Genomic DNA, 27,888 nt, shown 5'->3' on the forward strand with positions numbered 1-27,888 from the left:
GCTTTTTCTGACAGTGCCATGTCTGCATTTTCAATCTAATAATTAATTGCATTTTTCACACCCGAATTCAATTGTGGAATCAGTTGGGACACTTTTTGCCAAATTGCTGTAGTTGCTGTTCCATGCATTGATAGTGCCACCTTTCACCTGAGTACAGTGCCCGTATGTAGATCCACGCAACTTGTATCCAACAAAGGTTTACGAACATCATCAAGGATTTGCTTTTTCATGTCTAATGTACTCGTTGATTTCATATTCTCATTGGCTTGCTTCACTGATTGGGATGCAGTAACAACGTCTGTGATTTCATTCATATTAACTGTTACATATGTACTTAATTTTAGGTACATGAACATTTCTGCAGCCTTCAGTGAACTAGTCAAGTGTTTCAAATTAGGCATATACATTCATGCTTGTGGGTTTGGGGCTACAAGCCATAGTACTGCAAAGACTTACACATTTCTTTGAGTTTACTATTTTTGGATGTTGTACCCATGTCACAATTATTTTCGTCAAGTAAAATGCTGCCCCATTAAGCCTTCACTTGACTGGTTGGTGTGGTGGTGTGCTTTTAAATTATTTTAAATCCTTTGAATTTTAAAGTAGTCCATGGATACAAATTACTTAAATAGTCTGATTAAAATTATCAGAATTCAGAAGATTTTCTAGACTGCATATATTATTACAAAGTGAAAGCTAGTCTTAAGGGCACGGGGGGGAAAGTTGGTGGTGGGAGTTTTTTCTTAAATCAATTTTACAAATTAGTTATTTCCAGAAAAAAGAAGGAAATGGAGGAAGTTGACATGCATACCTGAAGCCAACTTCGTTATATTTAGATCTTTCTAAATTTAACTTCAGTGCAAACTCCGTTTTCTGCTAGGTCAGCTAAATAGATGATTTTTTACCATGGTTTTTTATCTTGTTATTTTCAGTAGTCTTCTGATGGATTACAGTCAGTGAGAATACCAAGGAACTTTTTAGCCCAAATAATTCTTGAATCAGTCCAAAAGTATTGCATATTATTAAGCTGGGAATTTACAAATCGTCATTACTGGATAGTCTTCAGGGTAACTTACTCTTAATCATTAGGCCTTGAACCACAATCCCAGCAGAATGTGGTGTTTTTAATAGCACTGGTTCCTATGAGCAAATTTTATTGTGGCATCGTGGAATACCATGCATTCTTTTGCTTTATGATTTATTCTCCCTAGATACAAAACGGTAAAGGAGATGTGTTAATCTATTTTTATTCAAAGTACAAAAATAGCTCTGTTACAGTTCAGGGATTGAATAACCGATACGAACATACTACTCGCTCTTAGTCATGCTATACCTGATGCTCACAGTAAGAATATTGATCAGTTCCAGGTACAGATATGCAACATTTTACAGATCATTGCTAAATAATACGTTCTTCTGTTTCAGACTGTTTTTCCAAAACACTGTTGTAAATCAAAAGCATAAAATTGCTACATTAAATAGTAGTGCTTCAATGCTGGTTGCAACTACGTACTAGAAAAATACAGTGAGCTGACTCAAAATTATCCCTAAAGAATGAAAATATTTTATACGATTTTTCCTTTTTTTTTATTGGATACTTAGGACACTGTTCTTTAGGGATTTATGCCCTACATATGTCTGAATTTATACAACTGAAAAAGAAGTGTGTCAGAATGCAACATTCATCTCTAAATTGAGGGAAGCTGTTACTCACTTACCTGTTTCTCAGCATGCAATTAAAAACTAACTGTTATGAAGTGCAGAAAGGAGAATCAAGGCAGCTTAGTTTGCGTTTCTGGCACTTAACAGTCCACGGCTGGTAACCCAGGTGGACCGTGACCTTGGCAGCGTTGCACAGGTAATTTTTCTGTGAGGATGAACTGTTCTTGAAAAAATTTCTCTAATATATTAGACACAAAAAAGCTTTCCCATTAACAAAGGAATGCATATTTTATTTTTCCTTCTTATCTTGAACAAAAATATTTAAACAAGCTGCTGCCCAGAAATTTCAATTCCCTGTTTCTCATTTCATCTCAGTGCTTTTGTAGTACCCTGGGACTTGATGGAGCGCATAAGTCTGGAGTCGTCTTCTGTCATTAATTTTGACAAGTTCAGATGGTGTTGTTTAGTGACCGAAAGCTAGAATATTACATGAGAATGAACAATGTGGCAGCAGGGACATATTTTTGGTCTATTGGCATAAGAAGAACTAAAATGATGAACTCTTCCCCATCATCAAAGGAGACAAACTCTTCCCCATCATCAAAGGAGACGAACTCAAGAGAGTGATGCCATGGGCATTATCATGAGTTGAGGTACTAAGATGGAGGACACTAGATAAGTCAGATGACTGAACAAATTGGAGCTCTTCTGTTACTTAAATTTCTGTGTGTTTGGTTCTAATAGAAGCTTCATCTCTTCAGGATATTGCATAAAATGTTCATTTACACTGCAGTTTTCCTTATGTATGTATGTGTGAAAGTTGGAACATTATTACACATTTTCAAAGTGGTTTTCTTTTCTTTTCCATTTTACGTAACTAATGCATTTATCTTTTATGGACGGCAAAAGGGAAATAAAATACATGTGTATGGATGCAAAAAGTCAGAACAGACACTTCAGGCTATAATGCAATCAAGGGAACCTGCTTCATAATCTCAGATTGAATCATCGGTAAGCAGCAAGAGATTAAAAATGGACTGAAGTCATAGAATCTATTTTCTGAAGGGCAGCAAATCTTTAAAAAACATTTTAGATTTACTGAAGACAGCAAGGGCAAAATGTTTTACTACAGAATTAACAGATTTTCAGTTATAGGGAATACAGTCATTCTTAAAATGCAAACTTGGAATTTTTTCATTATTATCTAGCTGGCAGAAGAGAAGAAGAATGTAGAATTAAATTACTTATCGTTATCATTATTCCCTGAACAGGGAAGAATTAAGAGGAGTCACAGCACACCACAACAGGTGCACAGCATTGCTGAGATGAGCCACCATTTCCACGCAATGCACATATTTACCCTTCACACTTTTTTGGTTTCATAATGTGCATGACATGTAATCCTTCTACGCAGATACAAACCCCACAGACACAACAGTGGGCCAATTTTCTGCAGTGAAACATAAAAAGTCACGCAGTTAGTCAAGTACAATGTGACAGTTTATGTTAATGTTCATTCTGTAGTTCACAAAGGATTCAAGTTTATAATGCTTATTAAAAAATCAATCTCACAATAGATATTGATTAAAATATATGTAATTACTTGCTAGTGATCTTAATGTACTGAGTATATTGTATCATATTTTTCACAAGGTGCTTTTCTTTCAGTGAGACTAGGCCCATATTATACCCTGTTTACACCTAATTTTAGGTTTTAATACCCTGTTGAGTAGAAAACTCCATGCATTTCAGTTGAAATATGGTTAAAATTGTGTGTGTGTGGTGGGGTGGTTGGGGAGGGAGAGAAGCAGGGAACCCCATAGAAATATAAGCAAATATATCACATATTCTTCCATGCAGATGTAACAGCAAACTGGAATCTGAAATGTCCTTCCTAAATTTAATGATAAATGATTTTATTTGACTGAATCTTTCAGTCTGTACCTGAGAAAATGTAAGATTAATTTGTTTAATTTTAGGCTATAATTTCAGGCTTAGGAAGTATCTTATTGCTGATAGCAAACATTAAACAATCTACTGCAAGTCAGTGCTGGCCTTTGGCAAAGTGGAGTGAGACTCAGCCTTGGAAAGAAGATTTGCCCTTGGAACTGTTGTACACGGAACGCTAAGAAATTCAGGCTTGTGCTGCAGCACTACCTTTATCTTGTTTAACTACTTTTGTTTTTTTAAATGTGTTTGAAACGCAGTTGAATTCAGTCGGCCAAGGAAGAGTAACACACTAAAATACAGTCTGCTTTAGAATTTGAAGGTTTTTCTTTTTTTAATATGATTCAGTAGAAACTAAATTGGTGCATATTCTCTAATTTTTCCTCAGATTAGTCTCAACTGATGTCAGCGTCTCTACCCATGGAAAGCTACTATTTGTGACTGATGTGTCTGTCCCAGAACTGATGAGTTACAATTCTAACCTATGGCATTTTTGAGGTCCTTCTACCCTTTTAGTCCAGTTCCAGGCAGAATTTGACCACGTGCAAAGCTGGTGGTGTCATCTGTTTCTGTAACAGACGTTTAAACACAAAGTAAGCGTCTGACATCTTGTCAGATTTGTTCAGAATTGTTTGATACATTGCAGATACTGCTTTCTAAAGCTTGACTTTAGGCTAAAGCATTGCCTGTCCAGAATTTAGGGAAGTGTTCAGAGTTGCCAACAGCCATCATTTTCCCTTATCTAGGCTTAGTTTCTGATGTTTTCTGTCCATTCCTGTGTCAATATGTTCCCTCGTGTAGGGTTCCTTAATGTGACACATAATAAGAAGGAACAAATAATTCTTCTGTGGTTTAGGTTTTTTTTCTTTTTATGGTCACATTCAAATCAATGAGGCTAAAAGCTGTTATTCCATGCATTATTCCAGGAGAACAGGGAAACAAATTTAATACCCATAGAATTTTGCCCCATTTCAGTATGAAGCTATGCATGTGTAGAAGAAAACTCCTTCTACCATTTTCAAATGATAAAATTTGTAGGCAATTAAGTTTTCAGGAATTTCTCTACCTATTTAATCACTTGGACAATACCTACATCACTGGATCCTCCATCACTGGCAAGAGAATAAAATCTCTACACCAAGAATAGCTATATTATATGTGACAGAATAGTGGTAGGAAACACGATCTATTAGTATAAATAATAAAAGTGCCTCCAACTCTGTCATATTATAGCACATTGTAGTATATCTGTCCCCAGGTAATTAGTAACATTTCTGTGTATCACTGATTTCTGATTCATCACAATATGAAAACTTCTGTTCTGAGAAGTTCTTGTAGGAAGAATTGATAATAGAGATAGTTTCTTACTTAGCAGATATTTTTGGTCTCTCCATCTCAAAAAAGTACAGAGAATTTGGATTTCAGCTAGAAAACTTAATAGCTGGGTAGTATAAAAAATTTATATACAATACAGAAAACTCCATCTTTGACTAGGTTAAACTGTAAACATATTTGAGGAGAAAGAGTCTTTTTGCTCTCTTCCAACATAGTAGTTTTTGTGTGGAGAACTTTCTGTTCTGTCTTTTGCATGATGCCAAGTCAGCAGTGTAGAGTGGACTTTCACATCCTCTGTGTGTGCTTCACGTTAATGCGTTCTTACATTACTAAGAACCTGTTTTCATAGAGACTGTCACTCCCTGTTTCTGAGCAGTAGATCTGGCCTTTTAGTTAAAAATCATATTCCTTGGTAGATTTTGGTGATCCAATTTACTAGTCACACAATCAAGACACAGGTTAGATTTATTCAGACAGCACTCAAGTCATTCCTTTAGGTTTAGTCCATGGTTTTCTTTCATGGCATTGCTATAGTCATTCATGAGATGGTATTTCCAAAAACTCCATGTTGTAAACAATTTTATTTGAGAAGAGAAAGTGTAGATATTAATTTCATTGGGGCATTTGGATGCAAAAAGTTCATGTCTTTATTATCTTCATTAATTTGTAAGGAAGTTCTTATAAGTATTTTTCTTCTTTCTGTATTACTTCTCTGTAAAAGCTGGTAAGACAGAAAGACTTAGTTCAGACATGATGAAATTCAGATTAATAAAAATGCTTTCTAATTGTATAGTATGAAATAAGCTTCTATACAACCCATTGAAGGCAAAATTTAAGCAAGGGATGTGATTAGTTCACCTGACTCTGAAAGCAGAGCCATGGTGAAATGCTAACACTTCTAAGAAGACAAAACATCACCAAATCTGTCTAAACCTAAAAGCAAAGAATGACTTCTTCAACTGCATTAGAATTTATATGAGCAGAATAATGATCCAAGATGGAAGTTGGCCAGGACATTAGACATAATTCATTCTGTAAAGATTGTCATGAAATCTTTAATGTTCTCAGTGATCAGGATTTTGGTTTTGCAATTATTTGCAACACACTGTTTTGTGTTAGCATAATGCTTTCAAAACACCATTGGTTGAAATCTAACTTCATGTATGACCTGCACATGTTTGGAGGTCTTTTGTTACCTACGGTTAAATCTGTAAATGAGTTCAATAATATCCTGATTTTCTAGTTATGACTCAAGGCCCATTATTTTACCTGTTAATTTTTGCACCACGGAAGCTTATAGGAAGAGACTGTCCCTGTCTTGAAGAATTTGCAGTACATAAATCTGACCCAGCTTGACCCTGATTAGCTTGTGGGAATCAACAGGATCACAGCACATGCTGGTTTGACTCCAGCGACTCAGGGAAGTGTCTCTTTCGTTAACCAGGGCGACCATATGCCATACAGGTTAAGAGCAGTTGACACCTCTTTAATTGAGGGTGACAAGTCTTTGAAAAGATGAACACCTAATCTCACCCTCTTATATGGCAGAAGTGCACGGCACTGATTTATGGGTTGAGGAGACGGGGACAAATATTGCTAGTCTCCTGTATGAATGTCTGTCTTGATATGGAATGTGCTTTGCCTGTGGCAGCTGCAAAGCCTGCTTAATTGTGAAGAAACCCTTAGGTTTCTGTTCCAGGTAGTGTCAGACTCTCTACTCTTGCTGCTCTTCTGCTTTTCGTCAGACAAGCCATGTTGAGCAGAGTGGCCTGTGGACCTAAAACCCTATACTTGAAATCCTTCTGACACCTGCCTATCACGGGCACGATGCTGAATGTCACAGCATACTTTTTGACTGGTGAAGGGAAAAAAATGATGCACTGGCTTAACCGAAATAGCAAAAGAATACAGGGTGTCGTGTCTCCATGGATTTTTATCAGACAAGGTATTGTACTGTAAGACTGACAACTACCAGTAGTGTACACAGCTGTATCCAGACCACTGACCATTTTTTTGCTTGTGTCTCGTCAGTGGTTATTTCTACAGAACCATGCAGCAGTGGAGTTTCTAGAAACAAGCTCATGTAGGTTCGCTACAGGCTCTGTTTATCCTTGCAAGAGGTTTCAGCAGGAGCTACAGACTTACTAATGCATGGCTCTCATCTGAAGGAACTGCTCTGGGAACTGGAACAAATTATCTGGGAATCTAACATCAAAGGATCATCCGACAACAAAATAAATATAAAAATAAAGGTTTTGGCCTAAAAAACAGCCCCAAAACCACACTAAACTTAAAATGCAGCAAGAGAGTTGCTTCCATCTACTGGAGCCAAGAAAAAAATGACAACTGAGCAGCAAGCTCTTCTAGCATGGGCTATAAATCAGATCGTTCTTGTCTCAGGCTGCTGGTGTTGAAAAGTAAATCCATGAGCTGGTATGGGAAAATGATGGATGATTAAAATGACTTAGAAATTTTAACAGTAAAAGCTGTAGTTGTAGTTAAAATTCTTAATTTGTACTTGAACATATTCAACATACTCTATAGTTGTTTCATGCAAAAGTGCAAAATGGAGTCTTTGATGGCTAGTACAGAGTTGTTGTTGTTATTATTATTAATTATTAATTTTGAAATTTTTATGTTTCATTTTATGATGCTTTGTTACTGTATAGCATTGCCATATGAGGATTTAGAGCCTTCCACATCATAGTAACTCATCTCTCCTCTCCAGAACCACACAGTGGACTCGTCAGAGAGACTGAGAAGCATCAGATATTTTTCCTTTATTTAAACAGGATAATGCCATAGAGATGTGTGGGTAAGACCATATAGAGTCTGCAGCCTTGATACTAGAGTGCTCTTGGACATTTACTACAATATCCTCAACTTTTTTTCCAAAGTCTCAGTGCTACTATTGTTAAAGTAAATAGAAAAATTGCCACTAACTTCCATATGCACAGAAGAATCAGAAAGTGGGATATGTTCAGGAACTCTGTTTCCAAGCTTTACAATCAGGTTTTTAAAATAATTGTAAAAAAACTAACATCTTCAGTTAGGTTATGACATACCATCAACATTTCCATTTAGTAGAAGCCATTACTGACTCAGATGATTTTCACTTCTGCAGCACAACATGGATAGATAGGAGGATGAACATTTTTAAAGTATTTCATCATGCATAATTTTTTAAATCAGAATTTAAAAAAAAGAATGGTGGAGAATTCTTAAAGATATTGTGATAAGTAAACAGCAGATCAATTTGATAATTATGCTTAATAGCAGTGGACTGATACTTGTCATTTATACATGATCTAATTGTAAAATTATCTGATTTTACCTAAGAAAAGAGGAAATACAGGTTTACAGAATAGGAAATCACTCTGACACAATATTTTCTTACAATGATGAACTTACTTCTAATTATTCTGCTGTGACTGTTAGCAGCAGTTTTTTAAAGCAGATTTATTATCAGGAGTAAATACTAAATTTGAAGATGGGTTGTCCAAAACATGTAGTTTTATTCAAAAAAAAGTATGAGAAAAAAAAAATATAATTCTCATATGACTCTTGTTTGTTGGATCATTTGTTAAATTCTACTTGTTTTGCACCCTAAATTTTATTATTCCTATCTCAGATTGTCTCTAGGGCTAAAAGTGTATTTTCTGTAATAGACAAAACAATACATTTGGTATGGAATGGACTTTGTCCAGTCTTTTTGTCTATTCATTGCAAAGTGGAAATTAATCTCTTTAGCTTGAGGCTGCATAGTTTACTGTCATTAGTTGGGGACAGTCAAAGGCAAGTGAAGTTTCAATAGTAGAGAAGCCTTGGGATTTTCAGCTATTTCTGAGATCTTAATCAAAAATGTTACAGATTGCTTGGGAATCAATGAACACACTCCTGAGGAAAAAAAAGGCAGCATAACCTTAACATTATTCACAGTGTTTTGTTAAAAGGGACAGTGATTCATAACGATGATTTTTCTGTCTTAATATAACATAGTGAAGAATATTAAAGAGCATTAGGAATTTTTGCTCTATGTAAATGGGTCAGAAATGTTCAGTGCTTTTGATCTTTTTGAGAGTCTTACACATGAGTAGCTTTAAACACTTAAGAGGTTTCCTTTTGACCTCTCATCATATTAAGTTTTAGCATATTCAAAAGTCTGTGCCTATTCAGGGCTTTTGAAACCATAGATTTAAAGTCGGCAGATACTTCGGTACCAATATAGTAAGTGCTGTTTTAAAAGAATTTGTGCTGATGACAGAAACTACAGCATCTAGCATTAATGGAAACAGCATTTCTAAATCATTGAAAGAATTTAAAGGGAAGAAAAGACCTTTAACAACCATCACATTCCACTTCAGGAGAATACTATGTCCATTATATTATTCTCTGTTAGCATTAATTAAAATTTGTCCCTGCGTTTATCCATCCACGTGAAGTTGTATTTGACTGAATAGGAGTTAAAGCATTTTTAAAAATACATTGACTCATGTCCAGTCAAGACTACTGAGTTTCAAAACTTTGTTTTTCTTGGGTCTCTTTCAAACAAAAAAGAGGAAGCACTTCCTTTTACAACACGATGTCAAGACAAGGACACACACGCTCACATATGCACACACACACAAACAAGGTACTATTCAAATCGCCTCAGAGTTCACTGACTGACACACAGGATCCTAAGTGATAGCAGGAAAAAAGATGCATCATGTGTGTGAAAAATAGCAGCTTAATTATGCGATATTTCAGTAATTAAAATACGGCTGTGCCAAAATACAAGGAATAAAGATTATTGTTCTGAATAGGCATCACAGTCAGGGTTCTGAGATAATAAAGCAACAGACTTCATTGTCCATGTGTATATATGTGAAAACTAATTTTAATCAATGTATTTTTTTAAAGGATGGTTGCAGGCTGCATTCAGATCTCATTTTCACCACTGTAAATGTAAAGTAATGGTACTGGCTGCAGTGCAGCTTTACTCACGGCAGTGCATTTGAATAGCTAGGATCACAGGGCTGGCCCTGGGGCTATAGTACACAGTTCTACAGTGCTGTATTTTTTGTAGCAATAAGGACATGCTGTGTTTTCAGAGGAATGTCTTGACAACAAAGTTCATCAATGAAGGCCACCTCACTCACAATGAAGGTCTGTCTTTTAAAATAGCACTAAAACAAAATAACAGTTGTGTTTTGGCAAGGGTCTTAACTATTTACAGCACAACAGCCAGAACAGTAAATAGTGCTTTAGTACACGGATCTCCCTAAGCTGTAACTCCAAACCTGGAGGAAATACTGTAATTAGAGGTGCTTTTTTTCTGTAGTTTTTTAAAATATAGTATCCATGATCGATGTAAACATTCAGAAACCCAGAGTGATATTTCTTTTTAAAATGCAGAATTTTGATTTGTGACAGCTGCATTGGATCTTTAATCATATATTATCTTTATGGGAGCCTTTTTCTAACATATGTTAATTGGCTGTTTTCTGTGACAAATTATGAGCTCTTACTTTGATGAGGTTCAATTGCAATCATGTTGGAGTTGAGTATGTAGAGTTTCCAGCCCCCGCTGGCTCCTTAAACCACTACAAACATCTGCACGTCACTGCAGTGCTGAGTAATGGCAGGATTTGGGTTGATCTGATTTCTGTACAGATTTTTTTCCACAGGATATTTTCAGCTCCTTGCACTAAATCTGTTAACAGGGTTTGCTGTTTTTAGCAAAAGAATGATCTAAAATTAACATCTTGTATGGGATTATTAGACTACAATAAGAAATAATTTGCAGCACAGTATACTGAAATCTTTTTTAATCTCCAGAAATTTCAGTGCGCTGCTAGAAATTCACTGTTATTGCATATTACAGTTCAAATTTACCAGTGATATAGCATTTCTGTGAGTAAAACTGTTTGAAGTCAATATTTTTCAAATTCCTAAGTGTAACATTTGCAAGTTCTTTAAAAATAAATTTATTTTACTTTTTGAGAAGTGGCTGGCATCCCTTTAATTTTTTAATTTTTTACAATGAAAAGTATGTTTCCCAGCTGTACAGGAAATGTGTCTAATTATGTTTTACATAAACTTGCACATCTTCCTCCTAGTAAAGAAAATGTTGCACTGAAATTTAGTATCTATCTTTTTTGTGTTTAAGGAATATCATGCTTGCATTTGTTCAGTATGTAAATTAAAGAAATACAGAAAACAAGCACCACAATGGAACTAGTATTGCTTTGAGCTTTTTTTACTAGTTACTTACTCTCTTGATGATAATTGTGCACATAGTCTTATTTTATACAGCAATTCATTAGAAATATTGAGATAGAAAATGTGTGCTGTATTTTAATATGTTATTACTCAAAGCTATACTTCGGGTGAATGTGCAGAAATATGAAATCTTACGTATTTTAATACAGAGAGCAGTCTGGTCATAAAATGGATGGAGCATCATCTTTTCAAAAACTGTGTCAAACAATATCAATTACATTGCAATTAATTTAGCAGAACACCACACAGCTCAGCTTTGACCTAAACCAAATGGCAGTAGATAAATCTGTCCCATTTGTTCTTCAGAGAAAAGATGGGGGTTAAATTTCCAGGCAGGTGTTAGAGTTTAGAATAAGAAGAGCCAGATGTGGATGGAAGCTACTTCGGCCTCATGGGGCTGGTTTTAATTCAGCTATTTCCCTGGAGTACCACACAATCAATGAGTTCCAAATCCTGGGGCTACCTGCCTTTTCGCAAAATCATGGGAACATTTCTTCACAGCATACTACTGAACATGTGTGGAAAAATTAGAGCAGAAATTAAAGGTAAAAAAGGGTTACCCTCAGAAGTTACATGAGTGTCACATTTCTTTCAATTTCTGGAATGAAGAAATGATAATCAAGTAGAAATGCTTAAAGAAGAGATGCATTACTATAAGGAGAATCATAAGAAGCGCAAAACTCGTACCACGGATATTTAATATTTTTCTCTAATCACTGCTCATTGTAGGCAGTGTTTTAAAAGTAAGCTATCTAGGTCATGTGCAGCACAGCGAAAGGCATTAAAGCTAGGTGAATTGAATCAGGGAGGGGTTTCAAAGGGATGATTTTGAGCGTGTTGTCCCTACTTTAGCATGTCTGTAAAAGTAAATTGATGCATTGTATCTTGAATTAGCCTACACAATGGCATTCAGTTCCACTTGATAAGATGAGCTTAATTGGCTTTAAGAAAATAAAGCAAGGTAAAGGAAGATGTACAAGTAAAAGAGAGGGCTTGGCACTTTATTGGATTTTGAGGCCTGTGAGCCATGTGTCTTAATTGGGGCCAGTTGGGATCATTTAATAATTGCTGTCAGAAGATCAAATTTAATTCTCTTTATAAAAAGACCACAGTGGGATAGAGTTAAACAAATTGTCATCTGAGGTTTCAAATGAACGAAGCTTTAATTAGGTTGATTAGGATGCTGTAAGAGAGAGAGGGTAAGAAACAGGAAATTGATGAATCTGCTGTGTACCATGTTGGACCTTATATGACAGTACTGTCAAATATCTTTATTTCAAGAGGATATACATTAGCATAACGGCCTATAGTGTGAGAACAACATGTATGTAAATGCCTTAGATATACAAGATAATTATAACTTCCTGAAATCAGTGATTTTAAGCTCAGACATTAATATTTTTATGATCGTAATCTTGCCCTTAACGTTACTTTTATATATTTTTAAATCTGCTAAATTATGTTCTCTATTTGTTTACATACTCACTGACTATGCCAGAAGAGAATTATAGTATATTTACTGAAAGCTCTCAGGATTTCTCTATTGTGTAATAAATATTCATTGTACGTACTTCTCAGATTTCTTATCCCCAGGTTTTCAACTGAGAAACTGAGTAAGAAATTAAGGTGGCATGAAATATTTTTGGCAGAAAAAGGAGCAGATCTCATGTTTGCGTCCCAACCTTAGATTCAGTTCTTTACAGTATGCTGCCTGCTACTTTTGATGTAGCTGTCCGTTTCTAAGAATATTTTTTGTCAGAAATCACCTTGAGTATCAATAGCACTCGAAAAGTGCCATTTCTGAGAAAACATAATGTATATTCAAGGCCACAAAAAGATTCAGCTAATGTATCTTTGTATTGATTATGTTTTGGTTTTTTAGCATGCTTCTAGGACAACACTAAAATAAGCAATGCTGGCAGTGATCCGTTTAGAAAAAAAAATATGCTCATTCAAGATAGAACGGAGACTATAAAGCAAACTGCTCTGTATTTCCCTCTGCAAATTAAGCACATTTTATATGTCTGTTTTTTTCTGATCTTTGTCAAGGATGTTGACTTTTACATTGGCTGCTGCCAAATGCAATGTGTTTTGTATGTGTAAGAAATAAAATAAATAAATCCAGCTGCATGTGCTAATGGAGTGGTTACAGCTGAGGTTCAGTAGGCAGGGTGTGATGCTCACTTGTGGCTTTTGTAGTTGAAGGCAGTGGTAGATGTACCTCTATGGTAAACACCTTCTGTTTCAATAGAAAATTGGCTTTTACAGGTCTTGAAGTGAGAGCTGTTACTTCTGATTCTGATTCTGTGAAAAGTTAGAAGAACAAATCCTCATGTGGAAAGTATCAATTAGTTACCTAATACAATTTTCAAAAACTGAATGGGAACTATGATGTGTTTGAACAACATGCTGAATTAGATGGGGCTATTTATGTCTTTCTAACTGATTCAAGATGAACCTTTAGTATGTAAAGTGCAGCTCTTTTAGCTCTTTGTCATACCAAAGCACAACTCCTCAGTGCGCTGTATATCTTAGCTTTCTCCGTTCTCTCTCTTTCTCTCTTTTCATGTGAATATTGTTAACAGAAATATATGTATTTTTTGCCCCTTCCTCTTCCACCAAGGACAAAAAAATCCCACTAAGCCAGAGTAACAGAAAATTCCTTCCTCAACAGACAACATAAGTCAGTTGTTTCAGGCGCCTTGCCCGTTTCTTCTCCCATGAGGCATCTTTTTCTATTTTCTCCCTCATAGCAAATTCCACGTTATCTTTCCTTTCTTATAGCTGTGTCTGTTTATGCATTTTTTCTAGTTCCAAACCAGTGGGAATCCAGTTTGGATCTTCCAGCACAGAGAGTTGCCTCTTGTCAAGATACAGCCAGGAGGTAGGAAGCAAGTAGCTTCAGCAAATGAGCGATGGTGTGCTAGCACTAGCAGATATGGCCAGGTACTTTATTTCTTGGTAGTCAGAACTTTTCATTTTCTAAGAGATGCCTCATAGCGAACATGCAAAATTCCAGACATGAGGCACCAGACAATGTATGTGCAGGGTTTATTTCCTATCATATGGCTTATTTGTAAGACGTATCAGATCTTTGTAATCACAATATAAATGCTTCTTTGCTATAATGCCACTGTACTTTTTCCTTTTTTTAGAACAGATGTATTCTGAGTTCATATGTTTCTACTTAAATGGTGTGTATTTTGTATATTTAATAGCAGCAACTTGTCCTAATTTATGAGCTTTGCCATTAGAAAAAGATATATATTTCAGAGACAGAGGCAGTTCTTCACCCCTATTCAGTGAAATGCAGGTGTTTTCATTTTTTTTATTAGCCTTATTATGTACCTGACATACATTTCATCTCCTTTTGTCCTTGGGAAGAAAAATGTCTGAATGGGATTGGAAGCATTAATGTAGACTTCTCAGCTGTCATGGTCATTGGGAAGATTGATATATTTCCCTTGCCTTTTTATTTTTCCCCCTCCCTTCTTCCTCCTCATTTTAAGCCTGCAGCTGTCTCTGGGCAAGCAGTTGAGTTCAGGGAGTGTCACGGTTTTTATACCCATATTTATCATATTAACATTTACACAGAATGAATGAACAGTTAGCGGCTCAGCAGCTCTCCACCATGTTGTGCAGTCTACTTTACATTTCAGAAGAACTATATTTAATTCTTGACATTTCTGGGAAGGTCTGGAATTAAAGGGAAAAGGGTGTGTTTCTAGAACTGGATATACAAAAGAGAGCAGCAGAATATCTCTATATCTAATCATTCCTCTCTAAGAATTTAATTGCAGGATGAAGGATTTACTGATCTCAGGTTGCTTTAGAAAACTAATAAAGGTGCTTGAACATGAAAGTTACATGTTTAGGTCTATGTTGTAGGAGAAACAGCTGTCTGGTTTTGTGGTAGTATAGTTGTAGCTGAGATTAACACCATGAATGACAAGGTTTCTGGGCAGAAGCAATATATTTCATTAGACCAGCTTCTATAGCTGGAAAAACAGGATGAACTTTTGGGTACACTGAGGATCCAAAGAAGGGCTTGTACACCATAAATGCAATTTATTTTTGCCAACTTTGTTGATCTATATTAGATATTACCTCTGCTTACAAAGCTGATTTAACTCATTTTTCTTATTAGTGATGGGTCTGTTCTCATGTTTGCATTAGTACAAAGGAGTAGCTCCGCAAAAATCAGTGTTATTCTTTGGATTTAAAATTGTATCAGCCTGAGATTCGGTCCATCTTTGATGAGTCAGTTCTTGCTTTGGGTGCCTGGTTGCATGATATAAGATTAGTGATAAATAAGTAAATAAATAAATAAATGTCTAAGACATTAGTAATAGTCAATCCATACAGAATCAATTTTTTCAAGCCTGAACAGGATAACAGCAAACTACTAGCGATTTAGCGTGAGAGACTGGCACATATAGCTTCCATGGATCTCACAAGATTTGGTCAGATTTGGAGGAACTTCTGTGTCTCAGGGACACCTACCTGAAGTTTTTCACATTTGATTGCTCCAGTTCTCTGGTAGGAAGCATAACCATGTTAGGGGATATGCTACAGAGATATAGCCCCCTTTTGGCTTGAGCAGCTAGCCAAATTCAGGGTATAACAGGTTGTCATCATTAGGGCAGGGAAACTGACAGGTAATTCATATTTATTTCCTTGATTATGTTTGTTTACAAAGATTTCATACATTTCTAAATGTAGCAAGACTTGAGAATTAATATCCATTACCAAGTGTTAATGTTTGAGTTCTGGGAAAGTAGTAACACCAACGCCATTTCTCTGTGTCAGTTTTACTTCAGGGCTCTACAACTGTGTTTTCTGTAACTGAGCTCTCTCCCAATGTCCCTGAATTTTCAGTTTCTCTTCATGGTCACAAACCACAAACCTCCATAAAATAAAACCTATCAAAGATCTTTGCTGTCTCTTATTCAAGTATCCAGGTCTATATGATCACGGAAGTTATGCTCATGAGTAGTATTCCAACCCTTTCACCTTCTTTCATCGTCCAGCCATTACTCAAATTAGTCTTAAATGGCAACACCATGAGCAATGCCTCCCAACTGGAAAAAATCTTATACCACCTTAACATATTTGTATAGTTTTCCTGTCAAGATATTTCCCATCACTAACCCCAAACAGTTTCACTTTCATTCAAGCTGTACTTCGAGAATTTTTGTCACTCACATTGGTTATCTTGGAAAAGATTCCTTTTATTAACCCCTTCACAATATTTCTATAGAATCTGTTGTCTGGCAGAGGCACACATTTCCATTATGAGAAATGTATTCACATCTCAGTTTTTCTTCTCTTGATTTCTACACTTATGTTCCCAGTTTTAAGGTACTTTCATCCTTAGTTTTGTCCCTATTGTACATACTTAGATGATCATTCCTAATTTCCAGCTTTGAATCAAATACAGTGCTTACTCATTTATTTGCTCAGTTTTTTGAAGAGACTTTGGATTCTTATTATGTTTTGTCCTGTTAATTCATGCCACAAAATTCCTGTTTCTAAAAGCTTTCTCTCTTCTCTAAAAACTTCCTGAAAAGTTTAATTGGAAAATGTGTAAGATACCCCTTTTCAAAACATGATTATTAGGTTTCTACAATCCAAACCTTTTTTCCTCCTCACAGAGATGAAGCGGTGGTGCAGCACAAACCCAGACTAGCAGAACTCGGCTTGTATTGTTAAATATAGATAGGCATGATTACAGTGCCCTTTGAGTGAGAAATAAAATTCCTCTGGAACTTGTTGGATGAAGATGAAGGAGACCAGGTCTGTGTAGATCTAAACAAGTCCACGTGTTTTACCTAAAATTGAATTCTCTTCTCCATCTTCTCTGTCTATTGCTTCAAGACTGATCACTGACCATAGCTCAGACGCTGCTGTCTCCAGCTCTAGTCTAAGTGCATGTACCAAGCTTGCTTGCATTTCTGCAATTCAGCAAATTATAAGCAGAAAGGAATCAAAAAATCTTTTCTAGTAACAGGGTCTCCTTCTGAGAATCAATCCTCATTTTTTTTCACTAGAGGACAATCTAAAACTGTCTGCCACTGGTATTGGCATTACCACGCACTGTGTCCAGGGTCAGACTGTGATTTGATATTGCAGTACATAGCTCTTTCCAGTAATACCTGGAATTGTCCCCTGATTCTTCAAAGCCATTGTGGGGATTTATGTTCCTCACCACAGACTTCCTCACATACAAGAACTAGTAACTAATCTGTAAATCTAGATCTAACCACAGCCAGTGACTGCTTTCAGGTGATGCAGTGACTTACCTCTAGAGATCTTAGGCTTTTCCTGTAATAAGCCAACACTCTCCAAATTCTTTCATCTTTGTGTGTGAGGCTGTTCCCAAACTGTAAGTGCTAGTACCGTACGCAGTATGGAAGATATCTTTAAATATAGCTAGACCGAGATCAGAGTAGTTCCAAGACACCTTTTCAACACAAAGTGATAAATCATACGCTCTTGACCACTGGAATGCTTCCCCTTCTCCTCCAGCTCGTTAAATGATAGACTGAATTTGTAAAACAATTTTCCTGATATTTCTTGCATGCCTATTAACTATAATGCAATCTAATCAAATTATTAGCTTAAAACTATGGAGACTCCTAGCTGAAATTGCAGCAGTCCAATTTTCCTATTCCATTTTCAGACAGGTTCCCATTCCTAGTCACTGTCTCCATTTCAGACCAATTAGGTGATTCAGTTTTCAGTCATTTATTTTTTCCCTTGTATTATTAGCTTGTCTGATTCAATAAACTGTTATGCTTGAGCGAGTCTCCCAAGCACTTCAAGGATCTTATTCCATATTTATTGGTCAGACTCCCATTATGCCTGTCTAGCTGCCAAAGGTACGTCATGAACCTAATCATCAACCTGTAAACTTTTTCTTCAAACTGTTAGCTTTCCATTTTTTTCAACTGGGTGATGAGGAGACACTGAAATTTCACCTGCTGGTCATTGTAGATTTAAAAGCAACTTTCTGCAGGTATGTTTTTTAGTATACTAGCATTTCACTTAATTGCTTTCCTTAAAATATGCATTTCTGTCTGCATTCTTTGCTTTACAAACCAAATATTCTTCATCTATTCTTCAAAAATGTTGTAAATTAGTCAAGTCTTCCTTTCTTCATCAAGCGTAGCAGGCACATATCTCTTCTTACTGGGCTGCAGGCAATCAGTTTTCATCTAGATTGCTGGTTGTTGCTTCCTCTTTTGGTGCACCGCTGCAAGGAATGACTCACAATCTGTGGCAAATTCCACAATCACTTGGAAGGCCTTTGGCCTCCTATCATGGATCTTTATCAGCATGTCCAGGTTTGGTATAACATGTATGTAGTGTTCAGAAAATCCTCCTTCACTGTGGCTGATGGACGACTCTCAGCACATCCTTTGGAAGGTAAGCTGAAGCCACTCATTTTCATATAGGCATGGATCAGCTTAAATTGATAGGTGGCTACAGGCTAGATACTCGGCGTCTGGATAATTCAGTCTTTTGAAAAGCAGGGTGTGTGGCAAAATAAAGTAGCACTACTACTAGGAAGTACCATCTTCTCCACTGTTTTGGCACTGTTTGTCCAAAAAAAACTCTTCAGGGTAACTTTGCAAAACAATAGCAAGTGAAGCTCTTCCACCCACATTGCGTAAGTTCTTGCTCTGTGAGATAACTGGGTACTGCATTTGAGTTGTAAGCTACAGTGACCACCGTTGTCTGATTCAAGGGAGATTAAGTATTCGTACTAGTTTTCAGAACTGTTTAACTCCAAATTCAAAAAAATTCCCAATGTTGGATATTCTCATGCCTCTTTCTCCTAGGCATACAAATAATGGTATTGATTACAAGACAGTAACTTGGCTGTAAGAGAGGAGTTTTCTGCAGTTCATCGCTACATTGTCAGAGTGATAGGAACATGTTCAAATATAAATGTGAAAAGCAAATAAGGTATACCTCCTAAAGCTCAGACTTAAAAATAAACTCATTCTGCTATCCTTTACAAATGAATAAATACATAAGTGGAGTATCAGTTAGAATACAGAATCTTACAAATTCAGCATATGCTTTCAAAATCAGTAGTAAAATTAGTGAAATATGAATTCAGATCAAATGATTCAAGTTTTCTCTAAAACTTTGAATTAAAAACTTAAATATAGGCACTGATTTTGCAGTTTCAAGTTTATGAACATTTTATTCATGCCTTGATGCAGAACTTCATTGCCCTTGAGTTGTTCTCCATTATAAATTAAACTTGTGCCATAAATCAGGAATCAGGTTAGATAAATGAAAAGATGAATAAGCTTTGGTAGTTAAAGATTACAAATATTTTCTTTATGTACAGTCTTTTTCAGTTTAATGTACTCTTTTTGTAGTAGTCTGTAGTATTTCATCTGTTACATTATATCCATTATGGCTTAAATGTTTGTTTTATACTTCCTGTAGCAAAATGCATGATCTCTTGAGAGTTAAATTTAGTAGATTAAAATGAACTCCCTTCCAGTCTTTTCATGTGGCAGCCTGGCCATAAGATCAAAACACATAAATGTAGGTTATGTTTAATTTCGAAATCAGAGTGTTGTGGACAGATGTTTGAAACCTTAAGATGACTCAGATTCATTTGTTGCATGGCTTTCTGCCTGGATAAACATACTGTGGATCCTGCCATTTCTGCTTTACTGATGCATTGCCATGGTGATGAAATATATAATTTTATCATAACCTTTCTGTTAATGGCCTAAACTGTGTCTTCTCTAATGACCGTGCAACCAAACCACATTGAATGTGAAGGACCACTTCTATCTTCAATGTCAGCTGATCTCAGTCGGATAACATGAGAGGTGATCTTTACTTTCACCCGTTTCTGTATTTCTTTCAGCTTTATCCAGCTCAAGGTGACAGACCCAAAATGACGGGTGTCTTTATTTGATGCAGTATGCCCAGCTGTTTCTTCACTGTGTGGCTGTCGCTGTCTGTATATGGAACATGGTCAGATAGGGCTTTTACAGAAAACATTTCAGTGACCATGTTATTTGAATATGTGTTCCCCGCTGCATATTTTCATGGTCATGTTGCAGTTCGTGCAGCTATTTTTTCATCAGAAAAGTAACTGACGTATTCTAACTCAGTACATTTAGATTTTTAGATTCTGATTCAAACTCTCTTGAGTAAACAGAGAGGCTTGCACAAAAAGATTTCATAGATCTTTGGAGTTGCTTTTATTTATCGAGGTAAGAATGGTAAGAGAATGAGGACAGCGGGGTTTTTTTTGTTTCCTTCCTTACATCAGGATAATAAAAAAAAAAAGATTTGGTTCTTTAGTTTTAACCTAATTAATCCACTCAGAATGCAAGCTCCTTAAATGGAACAGGGACATCTTTATGGCAAGTTTGTTTCTTTTGTAAAGCAACCGTGAAAATGCTAAACCCTAGCACATTTTAACTTAGTTTTTCTCTGGCCACCTTCTTGTTTATAAATTAAATATTTTGACTCTCCTGTTCTGATACTCCTTATTGCCCTTGCTCTGACTGTTCAAAGAGCTCTCTGTCTGGGGTGTTGCAGCAGAGCAGATTCAGACAGTTCTGCTCGGAGAAGGAAGTGGAGAGTTTTGGTTCCCATTTTGCACTTCTGGAACAGTTTAGGGAAGGAAGCACCTTTACACCTTTTATTGTTCGTGGTTGCTGACATCATATCCTTCCCTGACCACTCTGTGCGTGTTTCCTGCCATTCTGTCGAGATTCTTCTGTGTTGCAGAGAAGGGACAGCGGGCGTGCATGTGTGTGTGTGTATGTGCGCCCGCGTGGGTACATCTGTGCGTGAACGGACCAAAGAGAGACAGCAGCGGTCAAGTGATCGGCTGTGTTTGGCCATTAGCTCTTTTCCCTTCTCAAGCCTCTGATCAATCTTCTGTCAGCTACCACTGCCTCTGCCAAATCATATAGTGAACAGAAGCCCGCCAAAAATGAAGTTCCTCTTTTTGTAAGCAGTCTGATTATTTATTTTTTTTTTATGTTTGGGTTTGCAAAAAGGAAAAATGCTGAAGACTGTAACACCATAGCATGTAACTATGTGTTTCTTTAAGTGCAATTTGTTTGCATGTAACCATGTCATTAAGTTGGAAGGTTTCTTTTATGTGGAGAGTTACCTCAACAAAGCTTCTGGAATTATTTTAAGTTCCTTTTTAGATTCTCTTGGATAATGAAAGCCTGCAGTACTATTTGAGTTTTGTCGTACCTTCAACTTTTCTAGCTAGTGTGTTTTATTAGTGTTAGGGAAATACAATTTATCAGTTAACAGGAACTTTAAATACTTACCATGTAATCCTTAATCCTGCCAGAACTTTTGAAAAGTTTGAGAACACTGGTGAACTCCTAAAGCAGCCATGGGGATTTGTTGTTCTCCAGAGTTCTTTACGTTCTGTTTGACTTGGAAGTCACCAGCCTTTGAAGGTTATAGCCCTTGAATCAGATGCCTTGATTTACTCATCTGAATCTAATTGATCTGGAATCAGTCCAGCTATCTGCTTTAAATATGTACATGTGCAAACGTATATACTAATGAAATGAATAGAACTATAGGCAAACACATAGTAAGAGTAGCACGTGAAGCAGTATGTGTTGATATGTATATATGTGTAAAAGAGTAAGACAGATATAGAGAATACCACAGCATTCCCAATTTGTTTCTAGTAGCAGTAAAAGTAATAGAAACTATTTCTTAAAAAGGAAATAAATTTTCTAGAAAAAACGAAAAGCTTTTATTTGAAATTAGACTAGTAAGCAAAAAGCAAACAGGGGAGATATTTTTTTTTTTGTCAAGGCAAGAAAACTTAACCTGCTGCCTGCTGAAGCAAAATTATGTTTCTTTGCAAACTGTATGTTGGATACATATGACCTAACACATTCTGTCTTCTCCTTCAGGTTGTCTCAGGTTGTCTGATATTATTTAATAACCAAATCATCCTTGCACCCCTGCAACTTTATTTTCCTGCACATCTATTTTTCTACTTAAAACTAGTGTAGTTACTGGATTAGTACAGGTAATGAAGAACAAAATTCTGCTCATCAAGTGTTGCATGAACTACTTTTAAGATAATTTTGTGTAGATCATAGGAATTTTAGGTGTTCTGACTTCAAACTGCCTGTAAAAGCTTCTGTTGTTTGAAGACTGGTCTTAAATGTGGAACTGAGAAGTGTGTGGGAGGGACTCAACATATTGCTCCTCCACTAAGATTTTTGTCCTTCCTGGTAGATTTTTCTCAGTATTCAGTGATTTTTCTGAACTCGCTCAGCATCAGCATCCTGATCTGCAGAGCAGCTCTCATCCTTGCTAACCTGTCACCGCTGCTCTAATCTGTCCACCCTGACCTTCCACCTTGCAGTGAATAAGAGTTTAGGCAGGCGTAGTGCTGTAAGCCGATAGTGCTACTGGCTTCAGCTGAATGAAAGGAAAGGAAATTGTTCCATATGCATTTGCTGTGGATTAGCGCATTGGCTTACCGTTACAGAGAAAGCCTGCTAGACTCCTTTGGGTCCTGCATGTGCATGGGAAACACCATTCTAACTTGCTCTTTGTATCAGAGGTAAGACTATAGGAAAAACAGGAAAGAAACCCAGTCCGAGGAAATTTAAAACTGTTTCTAAAAATAGACTGGGTTTGTTTGTCAACACTGAATATCAGATAAGACTGTCTCCTAGCTTTGTTTGGGAAAAAAGTTTTATGAATACATCTAATCAACTTATGTTGATTAAGTAGCAAAGTTTTGGACTTCTATTTTTTGTTGTAAATAGGATCAAGCACCTTTGTGTCGTCTTAAGCAGTGAGAAGTTGAACTGTCTTCAAAGAAGTGAAAAGCAGCAAAAAAAATTTTGCAGTCTTTATACTTTTTATTATATTGGCAATATGAATTGTTCCATGTTCTGCATTATGGTAATGATTTAGGCCTAGCAAGTAATATAAAAAGGCATTCATGTACAGAAAGGTATAAGTATTAAACTTGAAAATTTGTTTTGCCCGGCAGATTAATTATATCATAGTGCCTAGTTAGAAAACTCAGACTGACTGCTTATTTGTTAACTTATTTTTTTCTCAGAGTGATAAAACACTTCAGCAGCTTAAAGTTTTATGTATGCAAAGAAAATCAAGAGAGAATCGAAGATCAGAATGAGCGAGATCTAGCTTTTCTACCTCAGTAGCTTTGAATCAGAGCCAAATAATGGATTAAATGGCCAGGACATCGGCTTAGTGTTATGTAACATATTGTGAGAATTGATCAGGTTGGCTGTGAGACTACGAGCTTAAAATAAATAAGGAAACACCAGCCACTGTTTTAAAATTACTAATTTTTTATTTCCAAGGCAATATTTTTAATACATTGTGGATCTAACATAAAAACTTAAAAAAAACCCAGTTTAAATTAATCTTGTTAAGATTTTTTTTCTCTTCGATATTCAAATGAACTGTTTCATTTAAATGAATTCTGTTCAAAATACATAAATATAAAAATACAGTAAAGGAAGGTTAAAAAGGGGGGAAAATGCATCCTTTTGTACTAGACTGAACATCATTTCTGCATTTTCTTATATTTCTGTCAAGTCTTTTATTTTTAAAAGTACTTTGCATATGATAGAAATTAGTTTTGTGGTTTATTACATTTTGTGCAATACTGAATGTGTACTGCATTACGTATTTTTATATATTGCATATAAGTGTCTGTAGTTTGCTATAGAACCAGTGTTGTAAGGTTCAGGGAGCTAGTATTGGTGCATTACTAAAACTGTGAAAATATTTTTCAAAACATTCTTAAATTATCATCTGTCCCTATTATTCTGTACTATATAGCTTGACTTTTGGTGCAAGAATTTTTATAAGGAAAGATGTTTGTGTTTTCTAGTTATAAATAGTTTGTCAGAACCTTTTAGAATTTATATTGAAATGAAATAAGGGAAAATGCACTACGGGCGGGTTTTTTTCAAGTATGTTGAGCAATACTTTCACTAATCTATATTCTTAAAGTATAAGGTTAAAAATTTTGGATTTAAAATAGCTGACATCTCTCATATATCAAGTAACACTTTAATAAAGGTCCATCCTATTTGCATAATGAGGGACATTATCACCTCTGCTGTCAAAACACAAGATTGTTTTCCCTTTCAGAAATGAATTAGCTGGCCTACTTAGCATACACAGGTACAGAAAGGTTCATTTACTCTCTGATTTAGGTAATTTTTCATATTAGAGCAGTGAGTGATATTTAAAACTAGAGACACCTAATACCGTTAAAGTTTTGGCAATGTATATTTCAGTCCTTTTCTTCATTTCTTGATATATTGATGGGTTTGTTCATAAAAAGAAGCCTTTGAATTAAATTATTATTTCTCTATGCATTACTTATTTTATAGATGCAGTAAATTTTTACTATAATTTACTTGTATACTAAATTATAATTAGAATGCTTGGTCAGGTCCATATAATAACTTTAATCTAGTTATCAATTTTGTAATAACATTTGATTTCTTTTCCGTGTTTAGCAGGAACGGATGCAGGGGACTGTGAACTGAGTTGTGCAAGTGCAGAAGAAGGAGGTTTGTTTTGAGGAAACGGGAAAGAGGAAGAAAAGAGAAGGGAAAAATACATAATTTTAAGGAAGAAGGAGAGGAAAAAAAACGGGGACTATGGGGAGAAAAAAGATTCAGATTACAAGGATTATGGATGAACGTAACAGACAGGTAAGTAGCAAAAATACTGTATTTGAACATCATATTATATTTCTAAGGTGAATTATTCTCATAAGCGATTGAAAAGTTGGTAACTTTGTGTACATATACACATACCTACATATATGTATACATATACACAATGTATGGAAGACTATCAAAGCAAAAGTACTTTTGGAAACAACCAGAAACCTCACACACAGTTTTTTCAAGTTTAGTAACATGCGTAGTTAGGAATTTATTACTTGAGGCCTTGATTCTACAAAGACTAATGTCTGTGCTCTACATTGGGCCCCCTCTGCACTCACTTTGACTTCAGTGTGTAGTATATGTGGTTAAGCCCGTCTGCAAGTTGTTACAGGATACAGGCTTTTAGTACTGTATTTTGTGAACTATTATGAGTTTATTTGCAGGAGGACTTGCATTTGAATTCATAGATCCAAATTATTCCTGTTTCTACATTTTTACAGTTTTTATTTTTATGTCCTTCATATAAAAATGACACTACTTCATAAAAAATCTCAAATTTTCCCGTCTGAATTTTAAAAATAATTTGAGTAGCCTAACATATTCTAAAACCCACATACAATAATATTGGCACGTTGTAGTTATGAAACAAAGTCTCTGTTACTGATGCTATGGCTAAATATGTCCAGCAGGAATGGTTAATTAATTATTACCACTGCTTTAGATAAAATGGCTGAGTAGCTGTCACATATTATCAACACTATCTCTGCCAGTTAAAATATGGTCATAAATTAGAGAAACTGCTTTCCTGTTTTCAGAAAAATAAAATTCAACAATTGGCATCTTAAAATAAAATCAGTGAAAAGCTGCTGCTGTTTAAATTTGAAGTAAATGGATGGATGTTTTGTTGAAACTGAAGATTCACAAGTGTGGGAAACTCTTCATAAAATTATTTAACGCTATGGTTAGTGTTCTTCATGCACGTAGCTGCAATTTTGGAGTAATCTTCGGTAGCTGTTTTTTAAGAACTTGATACTACATTACTATTAATATATTAGTGTATTCATTTGATCTGTAAATGTTTTCATATATTCAGGTTGTGGTTTAAGAAGTTATTATGTTTTTAGTCTTCAAGGATTTTATAAAACCATAACAAATTCAACCTAGACGTAACAACAAATTATAATCTTTAAATACGCTTTCCCAGAATCTTTAAATTCTGTAGTGTTAGTAATTACTTGTGTTCTCCATGGCAGAAAATCATGTTTAAAAGGAAAATTATATTTATGATGGATAAATTTTGTGTTTTCCCTAAAGGTTGCCTATTGCTGTGGGCCAAGCCAAAAAACAGTAATTCTATGAATATAAAACCACAACCACATTTAGTTTAATTGTTCCATAGTTTGGAGTTGAAATTATATTTGAAATATTGAACTGAATTTATCATTAAACATTAAGACAGTAGTTGTTTGGAACTTTCCCATACTATCATGGATTTTTTTGGAAGTGAACGTGAATTATTTTGCAAATGATACTACAAAATTTTGCCATTAGTAACATTAGTTTATACAAGAGCTTCAGTGTCAAGTTGCTTACTCAAATAGAGGATTTATGGAGAACTTAATCCCCAATTTTGTCAGAGATATCTCTCAAGGGGCTAAATTTATTTTAAAAAATGAAGAAAGCTAGTCTTTCAGTTCATTCACTGCAGAGTATCAAGACCTCTAGCATCAGCTTTCAGAACTAATAATTATAAATAAAACTGTAACACTGGAATACTAACAACCTTAGTGTTAGTGAAGAAAGTGTTTATCTTTGATTATCTTTGATAATATCAATCGTGTTGATTAGTCTCTGTGAGTCTGAAGGTACAGATTTACATTACTTTACCCTCCACATATAGAATAATTTGCTTGATTCTACTTCGCATTTCTACTAAAATACTGAAACATAGTTTAGAAAGTGTTTCTACTGGTTTTATTCTCTTTGCATTTAGTGCCCTCATTTAAAGCTCGGTGAAGCCAATGAAAAGGTTTCCATTGAGTCACTTGGACTGTGGGATCAAGCTTTTTAATTGAAGTGATATACATATGATTAAATACAACTGGATTTTCACTAATAGGTGACGGTTCTTTTAACCATTTGTATGAGAAATACTGTTTCACAAGCCTTACTGTTTCTTAAAATGTAATATATTCCATGAGCTATCACTGCTTGAGTGAGGCGGTGTCAGTTTATTTGTTTTCTAACTTAGACACTTCCAGTAGTCTTAAAATGGTAATTGGTCTATATGCTATATTATTTTTTTTATTTAATGACATTGAGTATTTGAATGAATAGAAAAGATTAAAAGGTTGCTCGGGGTGGGGGGGGAAGGTTAAAAGTTTTTGATTAATAAAATTAAGATCCAAGCTGAAGTATGGTTCCACAAAGTTTATTTGTAGCTCCATTTATATGGATGCAGTTTACAAGACTGCTTTCTTTTCCTTCTTACTGCCTCACCGAAAGATTTGCTGTTTGCAAGAACAGCACCAAATCTGTTGACTGGAAACTGCTTTACTGTTCCTTATATTCAAACTCAGTGTGGTTTCACAATACAAGGCATGTTAGACAGGAATATGATACACATGAATAGTGCATCCTCAGCTGTTTTCAAGCACATAAATTCTCTGCAGGACAGCACATGCAGGGAAAAATAGGTGGAACACATATCAAATAAGGGGATATAGCAATAGTTTAATTTGTCTGCCCTCTCCCAGTGCAAAGGTGAATCTGTTTGGATAAAAGGGGTTTTGCAAAAGGGTTTAAGTTGTTACAAGGCCTGTGGAAGGTGGTTTTTGTTCTTGCGTTTCCACTTTTGCTCAGTGTCCTGACTAGCTATTTACATTAACCATTGAATGGAGTACTTGTTCTATCAGTGTAACAGCTGTTTTCTTCCACAACTACTGTCTGCTATGGTAGGAGACTCCCTTACTGT

General features: G+C 35.6%; 1 protein-coding gene across 20 annotated transcripts in view; it reads left to right on the forward strand.

Moving 5' to 3' along the window:
- Window positions 1-27,888, forward strand: part of MEF2C (myocyte enhancer factor 2C) — a 140,669-nt gene that overhangs the window by 35,832 nt on the left and 76,949 nt on the right. For 14 of the 20 annotated variants that reach the window (XM_054186952.1, XM_054186972.1, XM_054186963.1 and 11 more), the window contains one exon: window positions 24,759-24,956. In XM_054186952.1, coding sequence (XP_054042927.1) covers window positions 24,903-24,956 — 54 coding nt within the window. In that variant the 5' untranslated portion in view covers window positions 24,759-24,902. Of the gene's footprint in view, window positions 1-14,019; window positions 14,093-14,135; window positions 14,155-20,913; window positions 21,208-24,758; window positions 24,957-27,888 lie in introns of those variants that run through there. The other 6 variants (XM_054186953.1, XM_054186959.1, XM_054186956.1 and 3 more) reach the window with 4 other exon arrangements.

This window comes from Rissa tridactyla, chromosome Z (assembly GCF_028500815.1).
Source record: "Rissa tridactyla isolate bRisTri1 chromosome Z, bRisTri1.patW.cur.20221130, whole genome shotgun sequence".
In the NCBI taxonomy this organism is placed as follows: Eukaryota; Metazoa; Chordata; class Aves; order Charadriiformes; family Laridae; genus Rissa; species Rissa tridactyla.